At 40.9% G+C, this 23112-nt stretch overlaps 1 protein-coding gene across 1 annotated transcript in view; it reads right to left on the bottom strand.

The window, feature by feature from the left end:
• Positions 1 to 5656: 5656 nt before the first annotated feature.
• CFAP95 (cilia and flagella associated protein 95) overlaps positions 5657 to 23112 on the bottom strand; it is a 52578-nt gene continuing 35122 nt past the window's right edge. The window contains exons 5-6 of the mRNA XM_050944234.1: positions 22134 to 22191; positions 5657 to 8161 (exon numbers count right to left, since the gene is read on the bottom strand). Coding sequence (XP_050800191.1) covers positions 7964 to 8161; positions 22134 to 22191 — 256 coding nt within the window. The 3' untranslated portion in view covers positions 5657 to 7963. The remainder of the gene's footprint in view (positions 8162 to 22133; positions 22192 to 23112) is intronic.

Below are 23112 nucleotides of genomic sequence, written 5' to 3'. Positions count from 1 at the left end.
CTTTTGATAAAATTTGATTCTTGTGTTCAGGGAAACAGGAGTTTGTACATTCTTTGTAAATAAACAGGATTGCATCAAAGAAACACCTATCAGAAACAGCCTGCAAGACCCTGAATATTAGCTAATGGCTAGAGCTAAAAGGAATAGCAGGTACATATTGAAAGAAAATGAGAAAGAAAACACATTGAAGACCACCTACAGAAATAACAGTCAGTACAATCAATAATAAATAATCCCCAACGTCTCAATAATAAATAAATAATAAAACTAATAACTTTCAAATCAATGTTTACATTTTGCTTGTATGAATATTTTCTGTGGTGGTTTTTTATTTTGTTTTGTTGGTTGCTTTGCTAAAAGTCACAGGCATACGACACCTTTAATACAAATCTGATTTCTGTGCTGCTAGAAATTCACAAGTAGTATGGAATTATGAAACCGAGCCAAAAGTGGATGTTAGTGTGAGTGCACTTCTGAGAATGAAAAACAAGATGGCAGTGAATCCCTACCTGTGTTTGTGTTGGCTCTGGGGATGTGGAGGAAGGTGAGAAATAGGACAGCATCCTGATGGAAAGCTTGCCAGACTCAGAATACAGTAGTATACTCAGAAATAAACATTTAGCCTGTGTAGAAAGAAGAGGGAAATGTACATTGAAAAGGAAAGGATCCTCAAATCCTACTAAGCAATTCATTTTAAGGGCTACTTTAACTACTAAAAAACAGAGTTTTCAATAATAAAAGCCTGCTTCTCTGACTACATTTAATAAGTAACCCAAATGACTCAGTTAGTCCCAAGAGTTTCATTTTAGTTACTATGTAGAAACAGTACTTATTATGATATTTGGGCTTCATTCCAGAGTTCATACCTGGGGTGATTATTATAATTGAAATGGCAATTGTATGTAATTTATACATGGGTGCAGGAATTCTAAGTCAATGTATAATAAGACTACACTTGGCCTAAACCTAAATTCAGATACATAAATGTGTATCACCCAAACGCTGAACAGTCTGACGCCCACACCGCAGCCAGCAGCTGTTAAACTCTGGGTCTTTGGGAATTTGGCATCCTCCAAAAAATGTATTTGAATAGCAATCTATGACTCTTACATTTGTGCTTGACAGTTCCCAAAATGAAGAAGGATTTTTAAACTACATTCCAGTTTCTTTCTTTCTATGTGGAAGCATTCTCTGGCTTCAACAACAGTATCATCCAGAGCAATGGAGGAAACAACCACACCCCCAAATATTACTTCTAAGGGCCAGATTGTAGCCAGCTTCTGCACATGTGCAAAAGGAGCTTCCAACTCTTGTAAACCCTATGCAGCAGCCAGCCACAGTTATAATCCTTGTGTTCAGACAGTGTAATGACTGCTCCCCAGTAGTGCCCAAAAGAGGCAGGGAGAAGCTGTGGCCATGATGCTGTGGATCCTTCCTCACCAGCCAATGGAGTTGTCCAGCCATGAAGAGGAAAACACAATGCACCCACTTATGGGTAGTAGTATAGGGATGTATGCCTGTATGCCTGGGAGCTTGTGAAGGCAAAATGCCTACCAGAATTCTCACATGAGTGGAGTGGCTCCATGCTGATCCCAATATGGAGCAGTACCTAAAGACATGATGGAATCCTACTTCACTATGGGAAAAAATCCCTAAGAGAACAATGTATAAATCATTGGAAACAAGAAGTTTGCACTGAGCTAGACTACCAGAGATCCCTAAACAGAAACGTCACTCTGTCTTAACCCAGTAAAATAGGCAAAATACAGGTAGACAGACTCAACAGATACAGGATCAGCTATCACAAACTGGACATTGAAAGTGGGAAATACAAAACATAGAGTGGAAACGTAAGGTGAAATCCTGGCCCCTTTGAAGTCAATGGAAGAATTCCTATTGACTTCAGTAAGGTCATAATTTCATGATTGGAACAATATAAAATGCGTCAGAACAAAATCAAGAGACATTTTCTGCTCCATTTTGCCGTGATATTAAGGTGTGATACTTTCTGAAATTATAAGAAATGATAAAAGACTTTTCATCAAAAAACAAAGAAGCAAAACTGTACAGCTCTTGAGAACAGGAAAGAGACAGCAGAAATAGTCTTATGCTATCTAGCAGCCTGCCATTGTATAAGAACCTGATCCAACTCCACTCAAGTAAATAGAAATATTTCAGTGGGATTTGGATCAGGAGATTAACTGTGACCAAAGGTAATAAAACCCCAAACACAGGACAGATGCTTGATGCAGAAGTAGTTGTGACAGATATTATACTCACAATAGGGTTGGTTGAAACAACTGTTATGAATTTTGTGGTATTTTTTCACATAAATTAACTGAATTTCTCCCATTGTCTGCCCCAATTACAGACTAGACAAGTAATATGTGGACACATTTCTCAACTATATTTCACAATTTTAAATAATAAAATAATTAATATTTGTTCAGGCTCTGTCTCTTTATGCTCTGACAAAGTTAGTTATGCCAATCAAATATTATTTATGTGATTCGGTTCCTTTCCTTGCAATTCAAACAAGAATTTCAAAATAAGTTTCCTGAATGTAAGGTACTTCATGTATATAGTGGAATAAACACCGCGTGTAGCCAATATACATTCACCAACACATCATTCTAACACATCTCACAACTAACTTACACTCAAATGCAAATCCAGCATTCAGCAGGTAAACCTGTGACTATCACTGCAGGACTGTGGAATCATAAACTAATCAATGGATTACATTTATCCAGGGATATTGTTTTTCCATCTATGATAATATCATAGGCAATAATTTTCATTTACTAATCTACATATAATCAAAACAAGCTAGCATTGTAAGTAAAAATACCCTTTGGGTCAAATTCTGTCCTGTCATAATTCTATTGATTTCAATGGGGTGATGTCTGCAATGAATTTGGTCCATTTTATTTAACTATTTCTGAGCACTATGTGAGAGATGGAATGGACACAGACTGGAAATTGCTTATACAGAATGTGACCGGGACTTGCATCATTTGGTGGCATGTGGCACAATCTGCAGTGAAATGACAGGCATGTCACATGATACCTTTTCAATGTGTCATGTCAATAGCAGTTGTGTGACATGCCTATCACTTGGCTGATTTGCTTACTGATATGACACTTCATGCTGATCAGTGCTATTAGGCAATGGATGCAAACTAAACTATATTACTGCTGGCCAGTCAATCAACTGAGACAGGAAGTAAGACATAGCAACTCTCTTCAAGGCAGAAATATCAATATTTCAGTGGGAGAGAGAATTCCATTGAAGCTGATATTCAAGAGAGTCCATGATTTCTACCACTGCTAATTTCAATGAGAATTGCCTTGACTGATACTTTGGTAACCAGTTATATATCTTGAGAATTCACAAGCAAAAATTGTTGAGTGAAGCAATAACTGGGGAAATTTTTCAAATGCTCCATCCATGCACTGCAGAAATGTCTTGTATATCTGTATTTGGGTTGCCTTACAAATAGGTCATCTCTAAGACTCTGCAAGGAATTGGCAGGTGGAACTTTGCCTACTGCAGATTTGTGAAAATGGTATATTTTTATTAATTATTAATTATTATTATTATTTTTAGTGGAGCAAAACCTCCATGAGAAGTTATTGGAATGCTGGAACATTTCCTCTTTTGCCATTTTAATCAGCATTGTGCATCAACAATGAGTGGAAGAGGATTACGGAGACATCAGTAAAATCAGTGTCGTTCTTCTCTAACATGTAAACTTAGATGCTTAAGCTCTGACTCCAACATGTTCCAGCCAATGTCTCAGCTTTGTCTGTTTTGCCTGCAGGGGTCCTAGAAAAGTCTCCAGGGCTTTTATAATAACATCTGCTCTACCAGTTCTTGAGGGAGCTTGCTCACGTTTCTTTTCAATGTTCCATGGTAGTGTATAGTGGTCCATTCTAGATTTAGGCCCTTGTCCACATCACCTGTCTTCACTTTACCCCATGTATTTTTAAGTCTTCATTTGCATATTTCCTTTAATACAGTCATTAAAGTTCATATGGAGATGCTGTGAAATTCTTAGATGGCCAGTATCCTATAAGCAGTCAGTAAAATTAGAAATACCATCATTTTTTTTCTGTGTTATTGTTTTAGGTAAGATATTTATACACTTGAATGGGCTTCGAGCAATTTATCTGAGGGAGGCCTCCTTTTACGTCTAAGACTTCCACTGATCTTAATGAAAAATCTTTCAAAAGCATTTTCAAATTTCTTATCTCCTCAATTGGCATTGTTAAGAGTTGATATTGCTCCACTTAATAATAAACCACCAGTGCATAGAAATACAGCATATAGCTATTGCATATGGTTTTGTTATCCAGAGCGGTGATTAATATTTGGCTGTGTTGCCTTTAGTTTCAACCTGATATCTACAAAGTAATTTCTAGTCTATATGTGGGTACTTTATCCAGAGCACAGTCATTTGGATACAATATATATTTTATGGGCAGAAAATGCTTGTATTAAATCACTGTATTGCAACAAAGGGACAACTCTGAACTCTACAATGCTCTCTATTTATAAGTAGTTCCTTTTGATCTGTGTGGACTTTCTCAACTGTTCTTAGCCTAATTTTACCTACATTTGCTTTTCTTTTTTCCTGTTCAGTTTGTTTCACTGACAGGCAGCTTTCCTCTGCCTTCTGCCAGTTTGGACATCTGCAGTGCATGAATGGCACCAGGACAGTCTGCTGGGATGCTAAGTTTCTTTTGGGTACTATTCAGGGCTGTTTGTATGTGTGACCCTTTTAATCCATGTCAAATGCACTCCTTGGAGACTTGTGGTACTAGGTCAGTAACCCATGCTTACTGGTGTTTGGATCCGTTGCACTAGAGGAATTAGTTTATTCAGTAGAATGCAGGCTGATATTCATGACTAATTTGAACAAACTTGAAATACATATTATTGTTAACTAAGTATCATATTCTGTTAGAAACTTGTGCTCTTTATCTCATGAATTCTGAGATGTCCTAAAGGCATCCTCTAACACCTTCCTGTCTGTCTAATGAAAAAACCATATAAAAGGGGGAGAGAAAGAGTCAAGTGCATATAGAATCATTGGTCACTCATCTACACTCGCAAATAGAAAAACAACAGAATTACATGAATCTATTTGTTTCATTAAAAGCCTTTGTATTTACCAAGGCTGATTTTAAATTCTACCTCAGAGTCAGAGTTAATGAACTGTGTGGAAATAGATTGGCTCTGCAAGATTTACCACACAAAAGGGAAATACAGTTAAAGTCCTATGGGACCGAAGGCCTTAATTCTCTCTCCAATTCCACAGCTGAATATTTTATTCATTACCTACTACTACTGAATCTGGAAATTATTCTATTGAACTGTCTTAGTATTGGAATTAATGTCCAATCTCAATCTAAGGACAAATATAGTGGCTAGTTGATGCCTTGATTAAAGTTGCCTTAAACCTTCCATATCAGTGGCACAGCAGGTGGCAATCAGGCTATACAATCAGGTCAGACATCTTTGCAGCATTACACTGACATCTCTTTTTTATGATATTGTATTGCAACATTACTCCTGGCCTCCCTTGCTTCCACCTCAGAAGAGAGAGCTTACATCACCTCATTGTTATGCTTATAAGAAGCACACGGGATCTTTTTCCAAGGGAAAAGGCAATACGCTGCGTTTATTGATGATAAACCAAGTAGCATATGCATTCAATCACACCACACATACACTGTTCTGCCAGTCGATGTATAGTTACCAGTCCAAACTCTGGATCACGACAGAATGCTCCAGGGAAGTCTTGGCAGGACGAACCCAAAGTTTCATGGCACGGCACCCTGTTTATATAGTGATTTTCCTTCATTGGGACCTATGAGTTCTGCACCGTCATGCTGTAATCAATTGTTGTTTGACAAATGCTTGTTTTCTTAAATTGTCCTTCTCATCCTTTATCTTGTTCTTTCATCAAGTTCCTCAGGGAGTTATCCCATGCTGATTTTGATCACAGCTATCTTGTCCCCATTGATAGGTGCCTGTCTCATCTTTAGAGTCATCAATCTGTCCTCCTCCGACATTTCAATACGGGTGTGTTGCAGCTTCCTGGTGCCCGTCTCCGGTTCCTCCCTAGACCATCTGGTTTAGCAATGGCCTTCACACTTATCTCTTAATACACACATTCACACACAAAACAGAATTAATTTACACAGAATATTTTGAACAGAAACACCAAGTTGCAATGCAAAAGAAAACAATCATTGCACTCTCTTCCTTATTTTAAAATGCTAAACCTACAATAAATTGGTGACCCTCAAAATCAGCTCAGAGACAGATTCTGGCTGATGTATCCCTACCAAAGGCCCATTAGGCCATTCCTTTCTGCTATTCAAAAAGAGTGGCTGGCAGGACATGATCAAATCATACACCAATACATTTAATATATGCTACATTATTATTCTTATTTTTTTTATCCTTCATTCTAAATTATACAACATAAAATCCTACTACTACATCATCAATGACAGGTGCCTGGCCTCAGCGGTTTTCACTGCATGCATTTTGTATAACTATCTACTTTGTTTCTAGATTAGGGGACCAATTCTGAAAAGAGGACTGAAGGCCACATGCAAAAAAAATCTCATAAACCTGCACAGTCACATTCATATTTGTCACTGTGCATATAGATAACTCGTTAGTGCATAAATAACCAGTTGCACATGCAGTCACAGTAATTATACATATAAAGGTTAGTGCATTTGAGTGCACACACCTTGTTTTCTAACTCTTTAATCATTCTTGTGGCTCTTCTCTGAACCTTCTCCAATTTATCAACACCTTTCTTGAACTGTAATACCAGAATTCCAGCAGCAGTCGCACCAGTGCCAAAAACAAAGGAAAACAGCCTCTCTGTTCCTACTCAAGATTCTCATTTATACATCAAGAAGTGCATTAGCCCATTAGGCCAGACCATTGTACTGGGAGCTGTGATGAGGTGTCTAGACCACAGAGGTGCAGAAAGGGTTAATCTCAGCAAGGAGCAGTGAAAGTGAATCCTCCAAGCAGCCCTGAGAGACTGTGTGAGACACAGCCAAATCAGGGAGGAGTTGCAGGGAGCAAACCAATCTGGGCCCGGCAGGCTCAGATAAGAGGAGCTGCAGGGCAGAGCAGAGTCAGTAGCAGTTTGGAGCTCATGGAGTGAAGGTTGGGCTCCCAGCAGGTGGAAGGAGTACTAGTACCATGGACAGCGCAGTGCTTGAAGGCTCTGAGGTAAGGGCAGAGTAAGTGCAGGGGCACGGGGAAGAGGCTCTAGAAAAAGTGATGGAGCAGTTCCAAGGAGAACAGCATAAGGCTGCTATCAACAGGGTCCTTGGGTCAGGACCCAGAGCAGTAGGCAGGCCTGGGTCCCCTCCTCAACACTGGGGAACTGGCAATACTAACCCCCAGAAGGGGGAGAACATGGATGGTGACATGGCCAGAGGGCAGAGCCATGAAGAGGACACTGTGGTTCCTGAGGCAGCAAGAGGGGTTGCAGGCAGATGTAGAGACAGAGTAATAGTATGAAAACTGCGGTCCGGGAGGGTGTCTGCCTAGAGCTAATCGCCAGAGTGACCAGGCGGAGGCACCAGCCCAGTGAGTGACGGGAGCTCATATCCACCACAACCCCAAAGCTTTTTCACAGTCATTGCTTCCCATGATAAACTCTCCTATCACAGCAACAGTGTTCAGCCAAGATCAGTGTATATATAATCAGTAAAAGAGCCATAAAATGCTTAATCATAAAAATACTCAATATATAGGAAACCTTCATACAAGGTTGGTATAGTGCAACCTAATATAAAGAGATCATTTGCAGAACAATGCATCTACTGTAGCAAGCATTTAAAAATATTTATTGGAATATTTGGAAAATAGTTAATACATGACATACAATGTGTCTATTTCAGATTCTATAATAACTGCTTAGAAATTATCTTCATGCACGTTTGATGGTAAAGGATTAGTTACTGGGAAGACCCGTTGCTTTATATCCACATTAGCGTATATCCCACTCTCATCTTGCCATGTGTTGATACCATGTCTTCTGTAATCTGCTGTGTCAGTAAACTGAGAGTGACATTTTCTATGAACTATAGAATAACCATCTGGTTGGGTTCCAACCTGTGGAAACGAGAGAGATTATAGTAGTTCATCCTTCAGCAAACAGAAATGTTCAAAAACATGCTGCTTGATAGCATCTTGCTCATATTATGGTCAAACTTTAACCTGCAAGAAATTAAACCACTTCACAGAATATAATTTTATCTCCTAATTAAATGTCTGGTCACAATATCTGATTCACTCAATTGTGGACCACAGGATACGTATGGTTTAGTGGCCAAGATTGGCAAACTTGGGAGACTGATTTATTTCCTAGCTTCTGGAGATTATTTTTGTACTTAAACTAAACAATGATAAAAGTATTTATTCTTGTGCAATTTTTTTCTAAGAAAAGGAGGGTAACATACCTTACAATAACTGGAATTCTTCAAGATGTGTGGTTCTCATGTGCTCCATGCACCTGAGCCGGGAATATTCTTCACTAGCAGCATCTGTTGGTTCACCTCTGCCCTGTGCCTCCTTGTGCTCCGAACCAAGGACAAAAATGATGGCAAAGACAAACTGTCTCTGCAGTTCCTACTCTGTTGCAAATCAAGTAAATAACTGAGCAGAGGAGAAGGAGGACAGGTAGTGGAATACCAACAGGGACCATGCATCTTGAAGAACTTCAGTTACTATCAAGGTAAGTAACCTCCCTTTCTTCTTCAAATGCTGGTACCTGTAGATGTTCACTGTGGGTGACTCACAAGCAGTACTCATTGAGAAGGAGGGTGTGAAGACCCAGCGTACACCACAGATTGCAGGACTGCTGTACCAAAGGATGCTAAAGAAGCTTGGATTAATATGTAGTGTTTGGTAAACATGTGCAATGAGCTCCATGTCACTGCTCTACAGATTCCTACAAAAAGTATGCCTTGCAGAGAAGTAGTATGTCCTCCAGTTAAGATACCGAGATAGTGTGTGCTCTAGTTGAGTGGGCCCTCATACCTTGAGGAAGAGGAATTAACATCATATCATAACACAGTAGAATACAGGCTGCAAGCTATTTTGGGAACCTTTGAAATGAAATTGCCTCCCCTTTCATCCACTTGGCAAAGGAGAATAATAATCTCAGGGATTTCAAAAGGGCTTTGTCCCTTGATGGTAAAAAAGCCAAAGCTCTACAAATATCCAGGGAATTGTTTCCCAGCCTCTCTAGTGTCATAAAGTTCAGGTAGAATACCAGTAGACGGATAGTCTAATTCACGTGGAATCTGGAGGGAACCTTTGCAATGAATTTGGGATGTAACCTTAGGGACACTTTGTTGTTATGGAATACCATGTAGGGAGGGTCTGCCATAATAACCACACGCTCTCCAACTCTCCTAGCTGAAGTGATTGCTGTTAGGAAGACTACTTTCATAAATAGATAGAGAAGGGAACAGGAGGCCAAAGGCTTGAATGGTGGATTCATAAGTGCCAACAGTAGGAGATCACGGTCCCAGTTAGGAATTGGCACTGATACTGGAGGCTCTGACAAGACCCCTCAGAAATGTCATGGTCATAGGGTGGGTATACACCACACAATTATCTACTGGAGAATGGAAAGCACTGATTGCTCCCAGTGCACACACAATGAGCTAATGGATAAACCCAAAGACTTCAGGGAAAGGAGATATTCCAATATGGTAGGAATGCCAAAGTCCAATGGATATACGTGGCGATGCTGCCACCAGATGAAAAAATCTCTTCCACTTGGCAGCATAGTATTTTCTCATGGAAGCTTTTCTGCTGTGGCTGAGGATGGATTGGACTTCCTTGCAGCAAGACTTTTCTATGCTTATCACCCATCCAAATACCACGCTGTGAGGTAGAGGGAGATCAGGTTGGGATGGACGGTTTTGCCTTTGTTCTGAGTCAGAAGGTTCAGCAACACATGGACATCTGGGAGATACTGGTGAATCAAAACTGTCTCAGCCATCACGAAACCACTAGGATCACTGTCAATTTGTCCTGGGTGATCTTCTTCAGGACATGATGTAGGAGCGGAATGAGTGTGAAAGTATACATCAGTGGCTCTGACCACTGAACCATGAATGAATCCCCTCTGGAATTGTGCCCTTGAGCAACACAGGAGCAATAGGCTGGACATTTCTTCTTAACTGTGATGCAAAGAGGTCCCATGACAGGGGGCCCCACTGACAGAAGACGTTCTGCACCACCAAGTTGTGAAGTACCCACTCGCAGTCTCTGTGGAAGCGTTCTCTGCTGAGGCTGTCTACTACAGTGTTCATTACTCTGGGAAGGTGCACTGCTGATAGGGTGAACTGGTGTCAGATGCACCAGTTCCAGAGCTTGTCTCTTGTTTATGTAGAGTACTGCTGTTATGTTGTCTGACATGATGTGAACATATGAAAGGCAGAAATCTTTTGCAGGCCTCATGCACTTCCCGAAGATTGAGCAGACTGACGTGTAACTGGGACTTCTGTTGAGTCCAAGAACCTTGCACTCCTTGGATGCCCAGACGTGCTCCCCAATCTGGAGAGAAGGGGCAGTCTGTGATTAGATTCTTTGTAGGCGGAAGGGAAACAAAGGGAACCCCTACAAACACAGATTTCTTTTTTTCCCCACTAGATGAGAAGACAGAACACTCTGAGGGATACTAACTTGTCTAAGGTATCTCTATTTAGCATGCAGAGCCATGCCTGAAGGCAATGAAGATGGAGCCTGGTGAAAAGTGTTTTGTATCTGCAGGGAGCCACTTGTATGAGCTCAGAAATGAGCTGTCATCCGTGGATTCAGTCAGAGGTAGGTGATATTTGAGATCCCTGATTGCAAGACCCTGTCTTTAACTAAGTAAGCTTTGAGTGAAGTCAAGTCCAGAGTTGCTCCAATTAATTCTATAATCTGCATGGCGATTAAACTGGACATTTCTAGGTTTATTTGAAGTCCTACGAATTACAGGAAACTGAGTATATTGTAAATTGAACTTCCCCAAATGACAGTCCTGTGAGCAGCTAGTCATCGAGGTTAGGAAAAAACTGGACTGCCCTGGCAACAAAGTGTGTTACTACCATCGAGAACTCCTTTGTGAAAACTCTTGGGGCTGTCAAGAGGCCAAAAAGAACCCTGTACTGGTAATGTTCTAGTCCCACCAAAAAACACAGAAAATTCCAGTGAGATGGGTGAATGTCTATATGAAAATAGACATCCTTCAAATTGAGAACTGCAAACCAGTCGCCTTTGTTGAGGAAAGGGATGTTGCGATAATTGGGCCTACAAGTTTACCCTAATTGTGAGCAACTGTAAAAAGTAAATGGAAGTTCATGTCACAATAACCTATTACAAACATTGATGGGAAGAGGTAAGAAAGGGAGACAGACTGAATTAGTCCAAACATAAATGCCTACTGATATAACTCCAAGACTGTGTGAAGATCATGCTTGGTACACAATAAAAGTGGGAACCAGAATTCAGTGAGGAAAATCATTGTGTTGGAAACCAGGCATAATTCATGGACAAAATAATGAGGGGATGGGCTATTCCACCCATCACTCCCTTTTGGGGTCCTTAAAGAAAGAGACTTTAGGGAGAAAAAACTGACTACTGGAGTGATCTTCACCATCACGGCTGCCACCTCCATTAATTCCTAGGATCCCAGGCCTACATCATCTTGATCTTGCGAGATGTCCTGTCCTGACCAGGCCAGTTAGAGGGAACGATTGCCTCTTCTGGATCCCAAAACACCACCTGGGATGAAACAAGATTGGACTTTAACAACAGCAGCAGCAACTACTCCAGCCCATCTCAACTAATTTCTTATTTTTCCTCCAAAGGCTAGTTATTGCAATCTTTAATATCATCTAAGAGACTGTCAGACAAGGGAGGTTTTACGCCTAAAAGTGCTCTCCAGCTAAACAGGAAAAGGGATGTTGTTAATATGAAAGCCTTATGTAATACTTTACATTTTCAAAGACTGTTTTCCCTTCTTGTCTTGTTTGATAAAAGTTTTAAAGGATTTTTAATGATGCGTTTGCCATGGTATTAATCAGGCTAAGGTCTCTGAATACCAAAACCCAAACCTTGCTTAACACTGTTTAATGTTGGACAGTTACTGGACTATTTTTACACCTTTAACCCATATATTCCTCCTAAATTAATACAACAGAGATTATGGAATCCAGAGTGGTCATCCTGAATCTCAAACAGCATATGAAGACATTCTGCTGTCTGAGATATAGAATGGTCTCCTTGGAATGAGGAAGTATCTCAAATAGAAACCCTTCCCCTTGTGTTGAGGAGGCATGGGTTCTATGGCTCCTAACTGAAGATGGGGGTTTATCTCCTGTCTGAGGAACCTGTCATAAGAGGGATCCCTGAAGAGGGATAGGGAGTGGGGGTTTAGTGAAGGAATGGGTCTTGGAGATTAATTCCTTTCCATCTGTCTGAAGTAACATGTTGCCATATTGGAAAGAAATGGAACAGGTGGCCACTGAAGGGGTTGGACTGTATGGCTGCACCAAGACTGGTTTGTAGTTCTTGAAGGTGCCATCAAAATGGCTTCTTGGCATGGGATAGCTGGTGAGGGGGAAAGCAACGGTATGGGGTGCATTCTGCCTGCAGTGGTGTAACTTCTGGTTTCCTGGGTGGTTCATAAGCTCATTGATGGAAGAAGGACTGGGGAGCGACACACTGTCTATGACAGTGGCTTAGATTACTTTCCTCCAAGTAAATCCCCAGCAAGCAGAGAGTAGCCCCAGAGTCTTTGAGAGAGTGGAATGATTTGTCTATTTTTTGCTGAACATAAGGTTACCCTTGAAGAGGAGGTTTTCTACCATCGCTTGGACTTCAGTAGGAAACCCCAAGGACTGAAGCCAAGAAACGCACCTTATAATTACTGAAGTTTCCATGGAGCGGGAAATGGGGTCAGTTGCTTTGAAAGACATTTGGAGGGACAATTAAGATATCCACCATCCAGAACAGTTTGAAATTGGAGCCTGAGCTCCTGAGGAAGCTTGCTAGCAAATGGAGACACCTTATTATAATGAGTCATTTCAAAATCCAGAGCCTGGTAATTTGCTGTCCGGAATTGTAGGCTGGCAAAAGAGAAGCTCTTCCTCTCAAGGAAGGTCCAGTTTTCTCCCTGTTGTGCTTGGTACTGGCTTGAACTACAAGCAAAGTTGGGACAGGAAGGGGAAAAATATTCTGCCTCTTTAGATGAGACAAAAGTATCTCTTCTCGGTCTTTTTTTGGAGTTGGGGCACAGTTAACTGAAGTGTGCCAAACAGCTGGGGCCAGTTCTAATATGGTGCTATAGATGGGAAGTGCCACCTTACCAGTGCCCATAGTTTGGAGGATGCCCAGAAGCTTGTGAATAGGATCCTGAACTTCTTCCAGAGGGATCTGTAAAGCCTTCACAATCATCCTCAGGAGGTCCTGAAATTGTTTAAAATCATCAGGTGGCGAAGGTTAAACCATCATCACTGCTTTGTCAGGAGACAAGGAAGACAGAGCTGCAGGTGGATCAGGCAGTTCCAGCTGGTTGGGGTGTTCCTCCTCTTCACAGTGCTCCTGGGTGGGAAGGTGGGGGTGGGGTTGAGGCTCTTCCTACTAAGAAGAGTTGTGTTCATATTCCTGCTCTGATCCCTTGGAGTCAGGAGGCCCAAAGTATCAGACCCAAGGGTGCCAATAAAGCCCAAATATAGGGTTGTATGGGTATAAAACCCCATAGTGGAGGGCACCACTAGTCCCAGGCCCACTGGTATGTCTTGAGGCAGGGAGAGGGCACCCGTGCCAAACCTTGGGACCATTGGAGTGGTCAGTGCATCGGCCTCAATCTCACCGGAGGAATAAGGGTCCTTGGCGTCTACAGGCAGAGCTGACAGTACCTCATGTCTTATGCCATGATTGGTAGATTGAATTGGTGAGTGGCACACTTTTGGTGCCCATAGGTCAACACTCCAACTGGTGGAAGGGACCAGGAAGTGGTGTACCAATAGTGTAAGTACCTCTCTGGAGATCACTGGAACAGAAAGTAGCAGTGTCTCTGAGTTGATGTAAACCCTAGTTCCTCAAGAATAGCATAGCTGGGTCCAGCAGAAGAGTGAGGAGGGGCTCTATGTGTTGGTGGATTGGTCAGTGCAGATTCAATGCAGGAGGTAGCTGTTAGTACCGCTAAGTCCCTCTTCCTCATGTAGTGTGGAACCGTCAGTGCACAGGGTGATCACACTCTCCTTTCCTTCTGTGATGATGGAACCAGACCCAACCCTTACATAGGCAGTGGGCTGTGGGTATCCCTGGTTCTCAGTATTGGCCCATGTTCATTGGGAGCTGCAGACCCATACTGGGGCATAGAGTCTCATCTGAGTTAGAGGAGACAGATATGTTAGAGGGTTTTAAGTGAAGATTTCTACTGCTTCTTATGAGTGTTTCCTTTTACCTTCTTCCCATCCACACCTGGTAGAGTCTTTAAATCTGCACTGTTACCATACAGGACTGCAAAATGCCATGTCCAAAAGGATGCTAATGGCTCAACCCAGAAACCACAGGGTTGAGCTGTGGCCTTCAAGAGTTCCATCAGATGTTTCTTAACCCAGAATTCTCAAAATTGTACATGAATGGAATGAGACAGTCCCCAAGGCAGCACAAACAGGAGATTTATGGATCACTAACTGGGAAGACCTGGGGGCAAGCCAAGCAGGATGTAAAGCTGAGGCTTTGAGGCATTATAGGTAGTCTGAAGAGTGGGGGTGGCCTGGAGGATACCTCCTGCCCCCAACACTACTCTAACTAGCTACAATAAAATAAAACAGTTTACCAAAAAAAAAACACCAGAAAACTGAATAGAAGGCAGGAACACTAGGAAAGCTGTAGATGCTATTGAAGTTCCATCTCGGCCCATAAGCAGTAGAAAGGAACTAGAAAGGTAGTTGGTTCACATCACCCCTTTTGCCCTCAGTTTGGAGCACACGAAGGCACAGGAAAAGACCAATGGACACTGCTAGTGAAGAATCGAACCTTTCAGTCTCAGGCATATGTGTAGCCATCGCGAATACTTATAGGGACCAGCACTCAAAGAGCTCAAAGGACTCTTGTATTTCAGAATTTATAATGTGTTAAAAAGCAAACGATGGTAATTATTTTTGTAACTCATTTTTTTAAGAACATAAATAGCATCCATTCAAAGGAGTAATATCACTAACCACATTTTCATTTCTTGGAATTGCTTCATAATGTATCAAGGCAATTGTTAGAAACAAAGCTCAAGGAAAAAAAACAGCAATATTAATTCCTTCTGTGAATTTGCCTTAGTAAAGGAGCACTATCTGGGATATTTATTTGCAGTCTAGCTTATGTGGACATCTAGTTTAATAAAACAGAGCACCATATCATTATTCACACCCCAAAGGGAAGCTTACATCTGTCGGAACAGACCAGGGTTATATTTGACAGGGATATTGAGCACAAGATCCTACACTAATGAACCAATTTTTGTTTGGAATAGCTATTAATTTTACAGCAAGCCAAGGATGCTGAAAATTAGATGACCAGAGCTGCTGAACAAAACAATAAAGGATTAAAAAATGTTTTGTTTGATCACAGAATCAGAGTACTGAGCTTTATTAGAACTAGGAGGTTAGGTGGTATATGCATGGGCAGTTATTGCCTAAGGGCTTGAGAGAAGGTATAAAACAATAAGTATAAAACTACAAGTCATAAAAAGATATCCTATTTGAGCTTCTCTCCTGCTGTATAAAATTACAAAACAGGCTTTCAAGAAGTCTTCATTATTTCATGTCTATGTTTTGCTCCATGGAGAATTCATTCCTCGTTGTTTCTTTGTTTTGAACAGTACTGAAGAAGAGTTTAATTCCTTTGAATACTGTTAAACTAACATAATCATATTTCTTGTTTGATGGATATAGCTATCCTGTATCTTTAAAAAAATGTTTGGACTAAGCTCCTATATGTGGGTTTTTAAAGTATATTTCATAGGCTATGGTCTGTATCAAATTTTTGCTTAAACCTGTTTCTTTATAAATGTAGAAAACACAGCAAATCATAGAAAGCAAAAACATTATTTAATTATATATTTTTTCTATTGGTGTTCATATTAAGAAAGCTTTTCTGCTTCCTTTAATCAACAAAAAGCTTTCATAAGGAGTGTAAATACTTGTCAAAGATCCTACCAAGTGCCCTGTTCCAGCTCCCCACCAAGACTGCTATAATGGAAATCCAAGCCTGTGCTGCTCTGGATCCCTGGGGTGTTTCAAGCTCCTAGTGATTCAGCAGGCTGCAGCACTGATTCCTCTCTACACCCCTCTGGCACATTTCCTGGGCACTGACTCGCAGTCTGTTACCCTTTCTAGGAAATGGGGCTTCTCAGCCCACTGCTTTGGGCCCCAGGAGCAGCACTGAATGACCCCTGAGATATTCTGGTAACTCAAAACACTCCCTTTTCCCAAAATTCCACCCAAAGGAGTGAAGGTTCTGGTTTACAGTTTAATAACTCTCTCTCTCATGGCATGAAGTACATGTGAAGCAGTCAATAAACATAGACTGTACAAAGTATAACACCTTTATGCACAGGTGCCAGCTTCCTCATTTCCCCAGGGGTGCTCGACCCCTGCTTGGCCCCAGATCCCGCCCCCATTCCACCCTTTCCGAGGCCCCACCCCTTATCACATCCATTCTGCCCCCTCTCCCAAGTGCGCTCCGCCCCCTCCTCCCCAGGCCTCCTGCACACCACTGAACAGCTGATAGCAGCTAGTGGGAGGCCCAGGGAGGGGGAGGTGCTGATCAGCAGGGCCACCAGCAGGCGGGAGGCACTAGGCGGAAGGGAGAGGATCTGATCTGCGGGGCCACTGGTGGGTGCTGAACACCCACTATTTTTTTTCCATGGGTGCTCTAGCCCTGGAGCACCAACAGAGTTGATGCCTATGCCTTCATGTTCTTTTCATACTTAATTGTGTCGTGCACAGGAGAGTATGGATCATACAAAACAATGTGAGTCCTTGGGAAACCAGCTGGATCGAGGCACGCAGAGTTCCCACCAAATGCAAGCTGTTGCATACTAGCTGGTCTCTTCCTCATGCTTCTGTGACATTGCCCACTCCTGCCCTAACCTTCCTCTTTCTGCCTCACTCCCCCTATTCTTGTATATTTCTTTATTTAAAACTCCTCTTGGTCACCTGGTCTCTTTTGTTCTACTCCTGGTAACTTTCCATTGCTCCTACCTTCCCACCTCCTTTCTGGAGTCAGCTAAAACTGTTTTCTAAAGATGCAACTCATCCACTGTCTCAGATGTTTGTACCTGAATCGGGTCTTTAAGTCCTAAGCACCTTTGTATTGTATTGGTCTGGTGCACACATGCTACAGAGCCCGTCAGCAAAGGTGGACCCACACATGTACAAGCACTCAAGACACAGCAGATTTTCATAATACAACTTAAAAATATCAATCAAAATTCATAAGTTGTATAGATATAGCCCCACTATCACATACCATTCTATTGTAGGTTAATATATTCTTGGCAAATACAGTAATGCAAACTGTCATATACTTAATGAAAGAAAAATGGCCAGTTAAGCATGGCCAACATCCTAGGGGTAGTCTATCAAAACACTCAGTCAAATGACAATTGACTTTTGTGTGCAAACACTTTACAGAATAAGTTATACTATTTAAAAAGAGTATATGGCCATGATTCTCATCCTACCAAAGTTACTGGCACACAAAGTAAGGCATCCAGACCATAACATGAACCCTCTTTTCCTTCCTCAAATTAAGTACTGCATTAAACTTTCCATTTTTGGTGCACAAAACAGAAATTTTACCTTAACTTTTATTTATATCTGTATGCGATTTCTATCACGTCCAAGTGAAAGGTTCCTACATTTATTATAAATATATGATAAAATGCAAACAAGCTAAATCACTTGTCTATGGGCTTGCTCCTACATTTCAATGGGTCAATGAGAGTTTTGCCATTCACTTCAGTGGGAACAGATTCATTTATGTGTAATTTATTGTTTGGGTTTTTGTTCCCCTTCTGCCTTCCTCTGAAGCACCAGAGATAGCCACAGCTGGAGTCGGAATACCAGATGGGCTGGGCTGGTGCTTTAAGGTGGTACAGAAAATTCTTTCTTTCTCTGGTGCTCTGTTGGTGAGTCCTGCTCACATTTTCATTGTCAAAGTGATTGTCATTTTTGGAGTCAGGAAGGAATTTTCCTCCAGATCAGATTAGCAGGGCCCTTGGGGTTTTTCACATTTCTCTGCAGCTCGGGGCCTGGGTCGCTTGTTAGGATCATCTGGGTCAGTCTCATGAAAACAATTGCCAGCCATTGCAGGAGCCTCCAGCATTGGTGCATCTTGGTCCCTTCTGTTCTCTGCCTATGGTGCACAGTAGGTTTAGTCTCCTGAGGGGTATAAATACTTTAATCCAGGTAATTGGGTTCAATGCAGGAATAAGTGGGTGAGGTTTGATGGCCCGTGGCATGCTGGAAGTCAGACTAGATGATCTGATGGTCTCTTCTGGCCTTGAACTCCATGCCTCCATGATTATGATTTATACTTATCTTTTTCCTATTGAACACATAGAATATTATAGAAATTGTTCTGTTGTGCATACTGCATATTTTTTCCTGATTGCCATTTTCACCTTGTTTGGGCATGATGTGCTAAGCAAAATATCATTTAATTTCAATAAAACTGTGCCTTAGAACAGTCAGGATCTGACACTAGGCCTGTGATAAGAAGAAACTTTTCCAGGTATTTATAGTAAGTTTTTGTTCAAAGGTGGGGAAGTTCTGCTATAAATAGTCTCTGTTTATACTAGTTTCTTTCCTATAAAATTTCTCACTGTTGCTATCACTGGCTCAGCTGCAATATTGTGTAGACAGAACTTCAGGCAACCACTGGCATTTTAACTAATGGGTTGTCTGACCAGCGGAACATACTGACAGACCAGGATTGCGAGGTACAGAGGTTTGCAAAATGTCTTAGTCAATCAGAGTTGCAGGGTGCACAGTGCTTCTGAAAAACTCAGAAAATTATTTAAGTGCCTAAATATGGATTCAAAAGACTCCCTTTTTTTTCTTTTTTTTTTTTTCAAATCTGGGCCCTAAATAGCTGTGATATGTATTTCATTCAATTATTGTAGTTGCTGTAATGCATTCAAAGTCATGAAATGATGTGGTATTGCATCATCTTCTGGTGACAGGATGCAGTAGGGAGAAGAGAATGGGGCTGAGAGGCAAGGAGGTGTCTAAAAGGTATTCAAGAGCCAAAGTAGGCCCCAGCCCACTCAAGCATAAGTGTGTGTGTGTGTGTGTTATATTATATATATTTGGGCAATGTGTAGAGCTGTAGAGGAGGGTACCTCTCTGGTGAAAAATGGCCGGTTAAGAATGGCCAACATGGCCAACATCATTTATGAGATGACTAGATCAAGACAGAGAACCTGTATTGATGTAAAAACAACAAATAAAAAGAGAGGGCTTAGGGTCCTTCCTCAGAAAATTTTTGAAACTCTTGATCCAATTCCTTGCATTATAGAAGATTTTAAATTTGCCAAAGAAAAGTTGTGTTTTTTAAAACTATCACCCAACATACACCAAAGTTGCCAAATCCAGCACACTCCACCAAATAAAAGCAGAGGAATGTGACACTCTTGGTTCGCCCAGGCCAGTAAGTAGGTCAGTTGACAGCAGCCTTGCAACTCTGAGTGCCTTAATGCAATGCTGCGTTTCTGCGTCTGACAGCTCTGACATCAACAGCCAGCATACAAGCAGGCAGGTCACGCCCTAGCTTCCACCACACAGTTACTCTTTGCAACAGGACCTCAACAACCCTTCCAGCCCCAAGTTCTCCCTCTAAAATGTCTTTTGCTGCAGTGCTAAGCATCTCTTATTGTAGCACCCACAAAATCTTATTTCACTGCTCCTTTAAAGACAGTACAGCAAAGCTTATTAACTAAACTTAGTTAACTTATTAACTTAACGTTCCACTTCAGTCAAAACACTGAGTTGGATAACGGTAAAAGTAAAACAAGTTTATTAAAAAATGGGACACAGGTTTAAGGATACCAAGAAAAACAATAAGAATAGAAATGGCTACGAACAACAATAAAAATATTTTTCTAAGACTAAAACTCAACAAACGAATCTTTTGTTCAAAGAAGGTTTTCTCCCCACAGTCACTCTCCCAGCATGACTAGCCCATTCTTTAGCCAGGACCCAGCACACAGAGCTCAAAGCACTTTGTTTCTCTGACTCGGTGAAGGATAACTTAAGCGGCTCTCTCCCCTTCTTTGATAGCAAAGTAAATATTTCAAAAGTATTCATTGAAAAATAAGCCCAAAGTTTCTCTGTCCTTCTTGGGTGTAGATGTCATGCTGTCTTCTCCACCACTTCTTAGCTTTGTTTACCTTATATGTAAATGTACCTTCACTGTCTCTGCCTGATGACCAGGCTGATCAGATAGAAACACATATTCCTTTGTCTAGGGCAGACTGGGTTTGTACATTGCTTGGCAAACAAACACAATTCTAACACATATTTATAAAACTCTTCGTACGTACCCCATTCGTACATCATGCAGTGATTTTGGGACCAATGTGTTACCAGTTTGTATATGATTTTTCCATGACACCTTTTAGATACAGATTATGACAGTGTGTTAAGAGTAGAGAGTATGTCAGGCCTGACAAGAGCTGCTGAAACAATGCTGAACCACCAATGGGCCTCTGTGTCCCAACAAGGTTATCACCACTCCTATCTTAATGAATACTCAGCTCAATTAATCAAGCTTCCTCCTTAGATCATGGCACCCAAGGGACCAGAAAGGCCATTTTGTTGCTCCTGGGATTTTTTCCTCTGGGGTGAAGGGTGCTGAAATTAGTATCTCTTCTTCCACCCCTTGAAGCTTTCAGTGAGATTCCCCTCTTTCCCTGGAGAGAGGGTAATGCTGTTAAGAAGACTCATCTTCATGTAAAAGAGGCTATTAAAGGATATCTCTTCTCTCCTTAGATGTTGTTCCACATACTGGGGGGAAGACTAGAAGCCCCAGAAACTCCACAGGCAGGTGTCAGGTCCTTCTGCTGCTCCTATTTTAGCTTCCCATAGATGGCAAGTCCTCGATTCACCAGTCAGTGAGATGGAGCAATCAGCACTCTCTCATGTTTCATCCTCATTTTAACCTCTACCTTTTATTCCTATAAGTGGTCCCCTCTCATTCAGTGCTGAGGTACGTTGCTAGGGCAGTGTCTGAGAGCTTACACATGCACATGCTGTACCTTTTATACAAACACCAGACTTCAGACTCCATGTCTGACAGGCAAGCATCATTCCCAAACAATATATTCAGATTACTATAAAAATTTGTTTAGAAGTATGGAGGAGTCTGACAGGGTACAGTAATCACCTCTGTGCTCAAAAAAAAAAAAAGCAACTTTCCCAAAACATTTGGTTTGCTCTCCAAAAAATTGTTATTCCTTTAAGTTTTTATTTTATTTTAATTATTCAATTCCAGTTTTTTATTTGTTACAATACACACAGTAACACAATTCTTTCACTCCTTGTATCAAGAGAACACTGATACTCATGCACATAGTGGTGAAAAAAGAAGATACACAGAAACAAATTCTTTAAGCTTTTATCATGCTGAAGCATCATTAAGTTTAACCAAAGATGGAAAGAAAGTTATAAATATCTTATTTTCCACAAAACACTGAGTTTGTGTGGCAGATAACCAACAAAGGACAGAAATAGCTGTGGAGGGAAATCTTAAATAAACAGTTTGCTAGCAAGTTATGGGCAAATTAAGAACTGTGTCCCTGTAGTATATAAAGTCAAAAACAAATTATAGCTGTTATAACTGTCTCACTTCATTACTGACTCCCACAGTTATATTGCTAATGGCTCTATGCAAATATGAACAAATCAACATTTCTAAGGCAGCCTCTTCTTTTCCCAGGGTTAATTAAATGCTCTAGATAAAAGGCTACATGTAAAACATCACTGTAAAATAAGACTTTTCTGCTCCATATACTTACATATGGCGTATAATCATATGGAGGAACATAGTCTATACTGTATGTTGTATCCAGATACCTATGATGCACAAAACAAACAAGTAAGGTATATGGTATCACAAATAACTTATTTAAAGGTGGTTTACTTTATAGATCATGGAAACATTAGGATAGCACTTTTTGGAAGTGCAGTTAACTGTTTAAAGTCTTGCCAAATCTGGTCATAACAGATTAGTCCAGAAAGACTGTCCTTCACTTCGTGAATAAAGTTGACTGAGCAAACATATGCTGTAATTTACTTCCCTCTTTCTACTTGGAAAAAAGGAAATTCCAGGTCAGAATCCAGTCAGACTATTTTTATATGAATTTAACTGGGAGCAGTCCTTATACTGAGCCATATAGTGCTACATTTTCAGACATGAGTCTGCAAAAATTCACCCTCCTATTTGCATACACTAAATCTATATAAGCAAGTACTGAGATGTGCACGCATAGAGTTAGAGCTTTGCATGCACACACTGATGTGTATGCACAACCCTCCATTTGCAAGTTTGAGTGCTTATACCAATAAGCTTGCCACATACATCTTTGAAAATATGGCCTGATATCTTCCTTTGTAAGATATTGTAACTGTAATACAAAATCTTTCTCTATTATAGCTTTAGTTAAAAGGACATCCTTCATTTCATAAGAGATATGTTAACTTAGGAAACAGTAGAGAGGGTAACCATAGGTATCATTCACAAGGGCAAAGTGGAGCAATTCCTGCTACAACCTTCCAATTCAAAGTTTAAATCAGCATTTTTTCCTACAGTTGAGCTTTGTTTATGTGTTGTAGCCTGTAGGATTATGAGTGTTGTTAGAATACCTGAGCTTTTTCCACTAACTGTCTGTCTGTCGGGTGCAGTGCTAATGCACCCCAGACTTTGTTCCTGTAAGTTCAAAGGAAGGAGCACTCACCTTAAAATCCAGTGGGGGAGAAATTATCAGCAGACTTATA

Source organism: Gopherus flavomarginatus, chromosome 3, assembly GCF_025201925.1.
Source record: "Gopherus flavomarginatus isolate rGopFla2 chromosome 3, rGopFla2.mat.asm, whole genome shotgun sequence".
In the NCBI taxonomy this organism is placed as follows: Eukaryota; Metazoa; Chordata; order Testudines; family Testudinidae; genus Gopherus; species Gopherus flavomarginatus.
The sequence above is the reverse complement of the archived record's forward strand: the minus strand, read 5'-3'. Positions and strand labels throughout refer to the sequence as shown.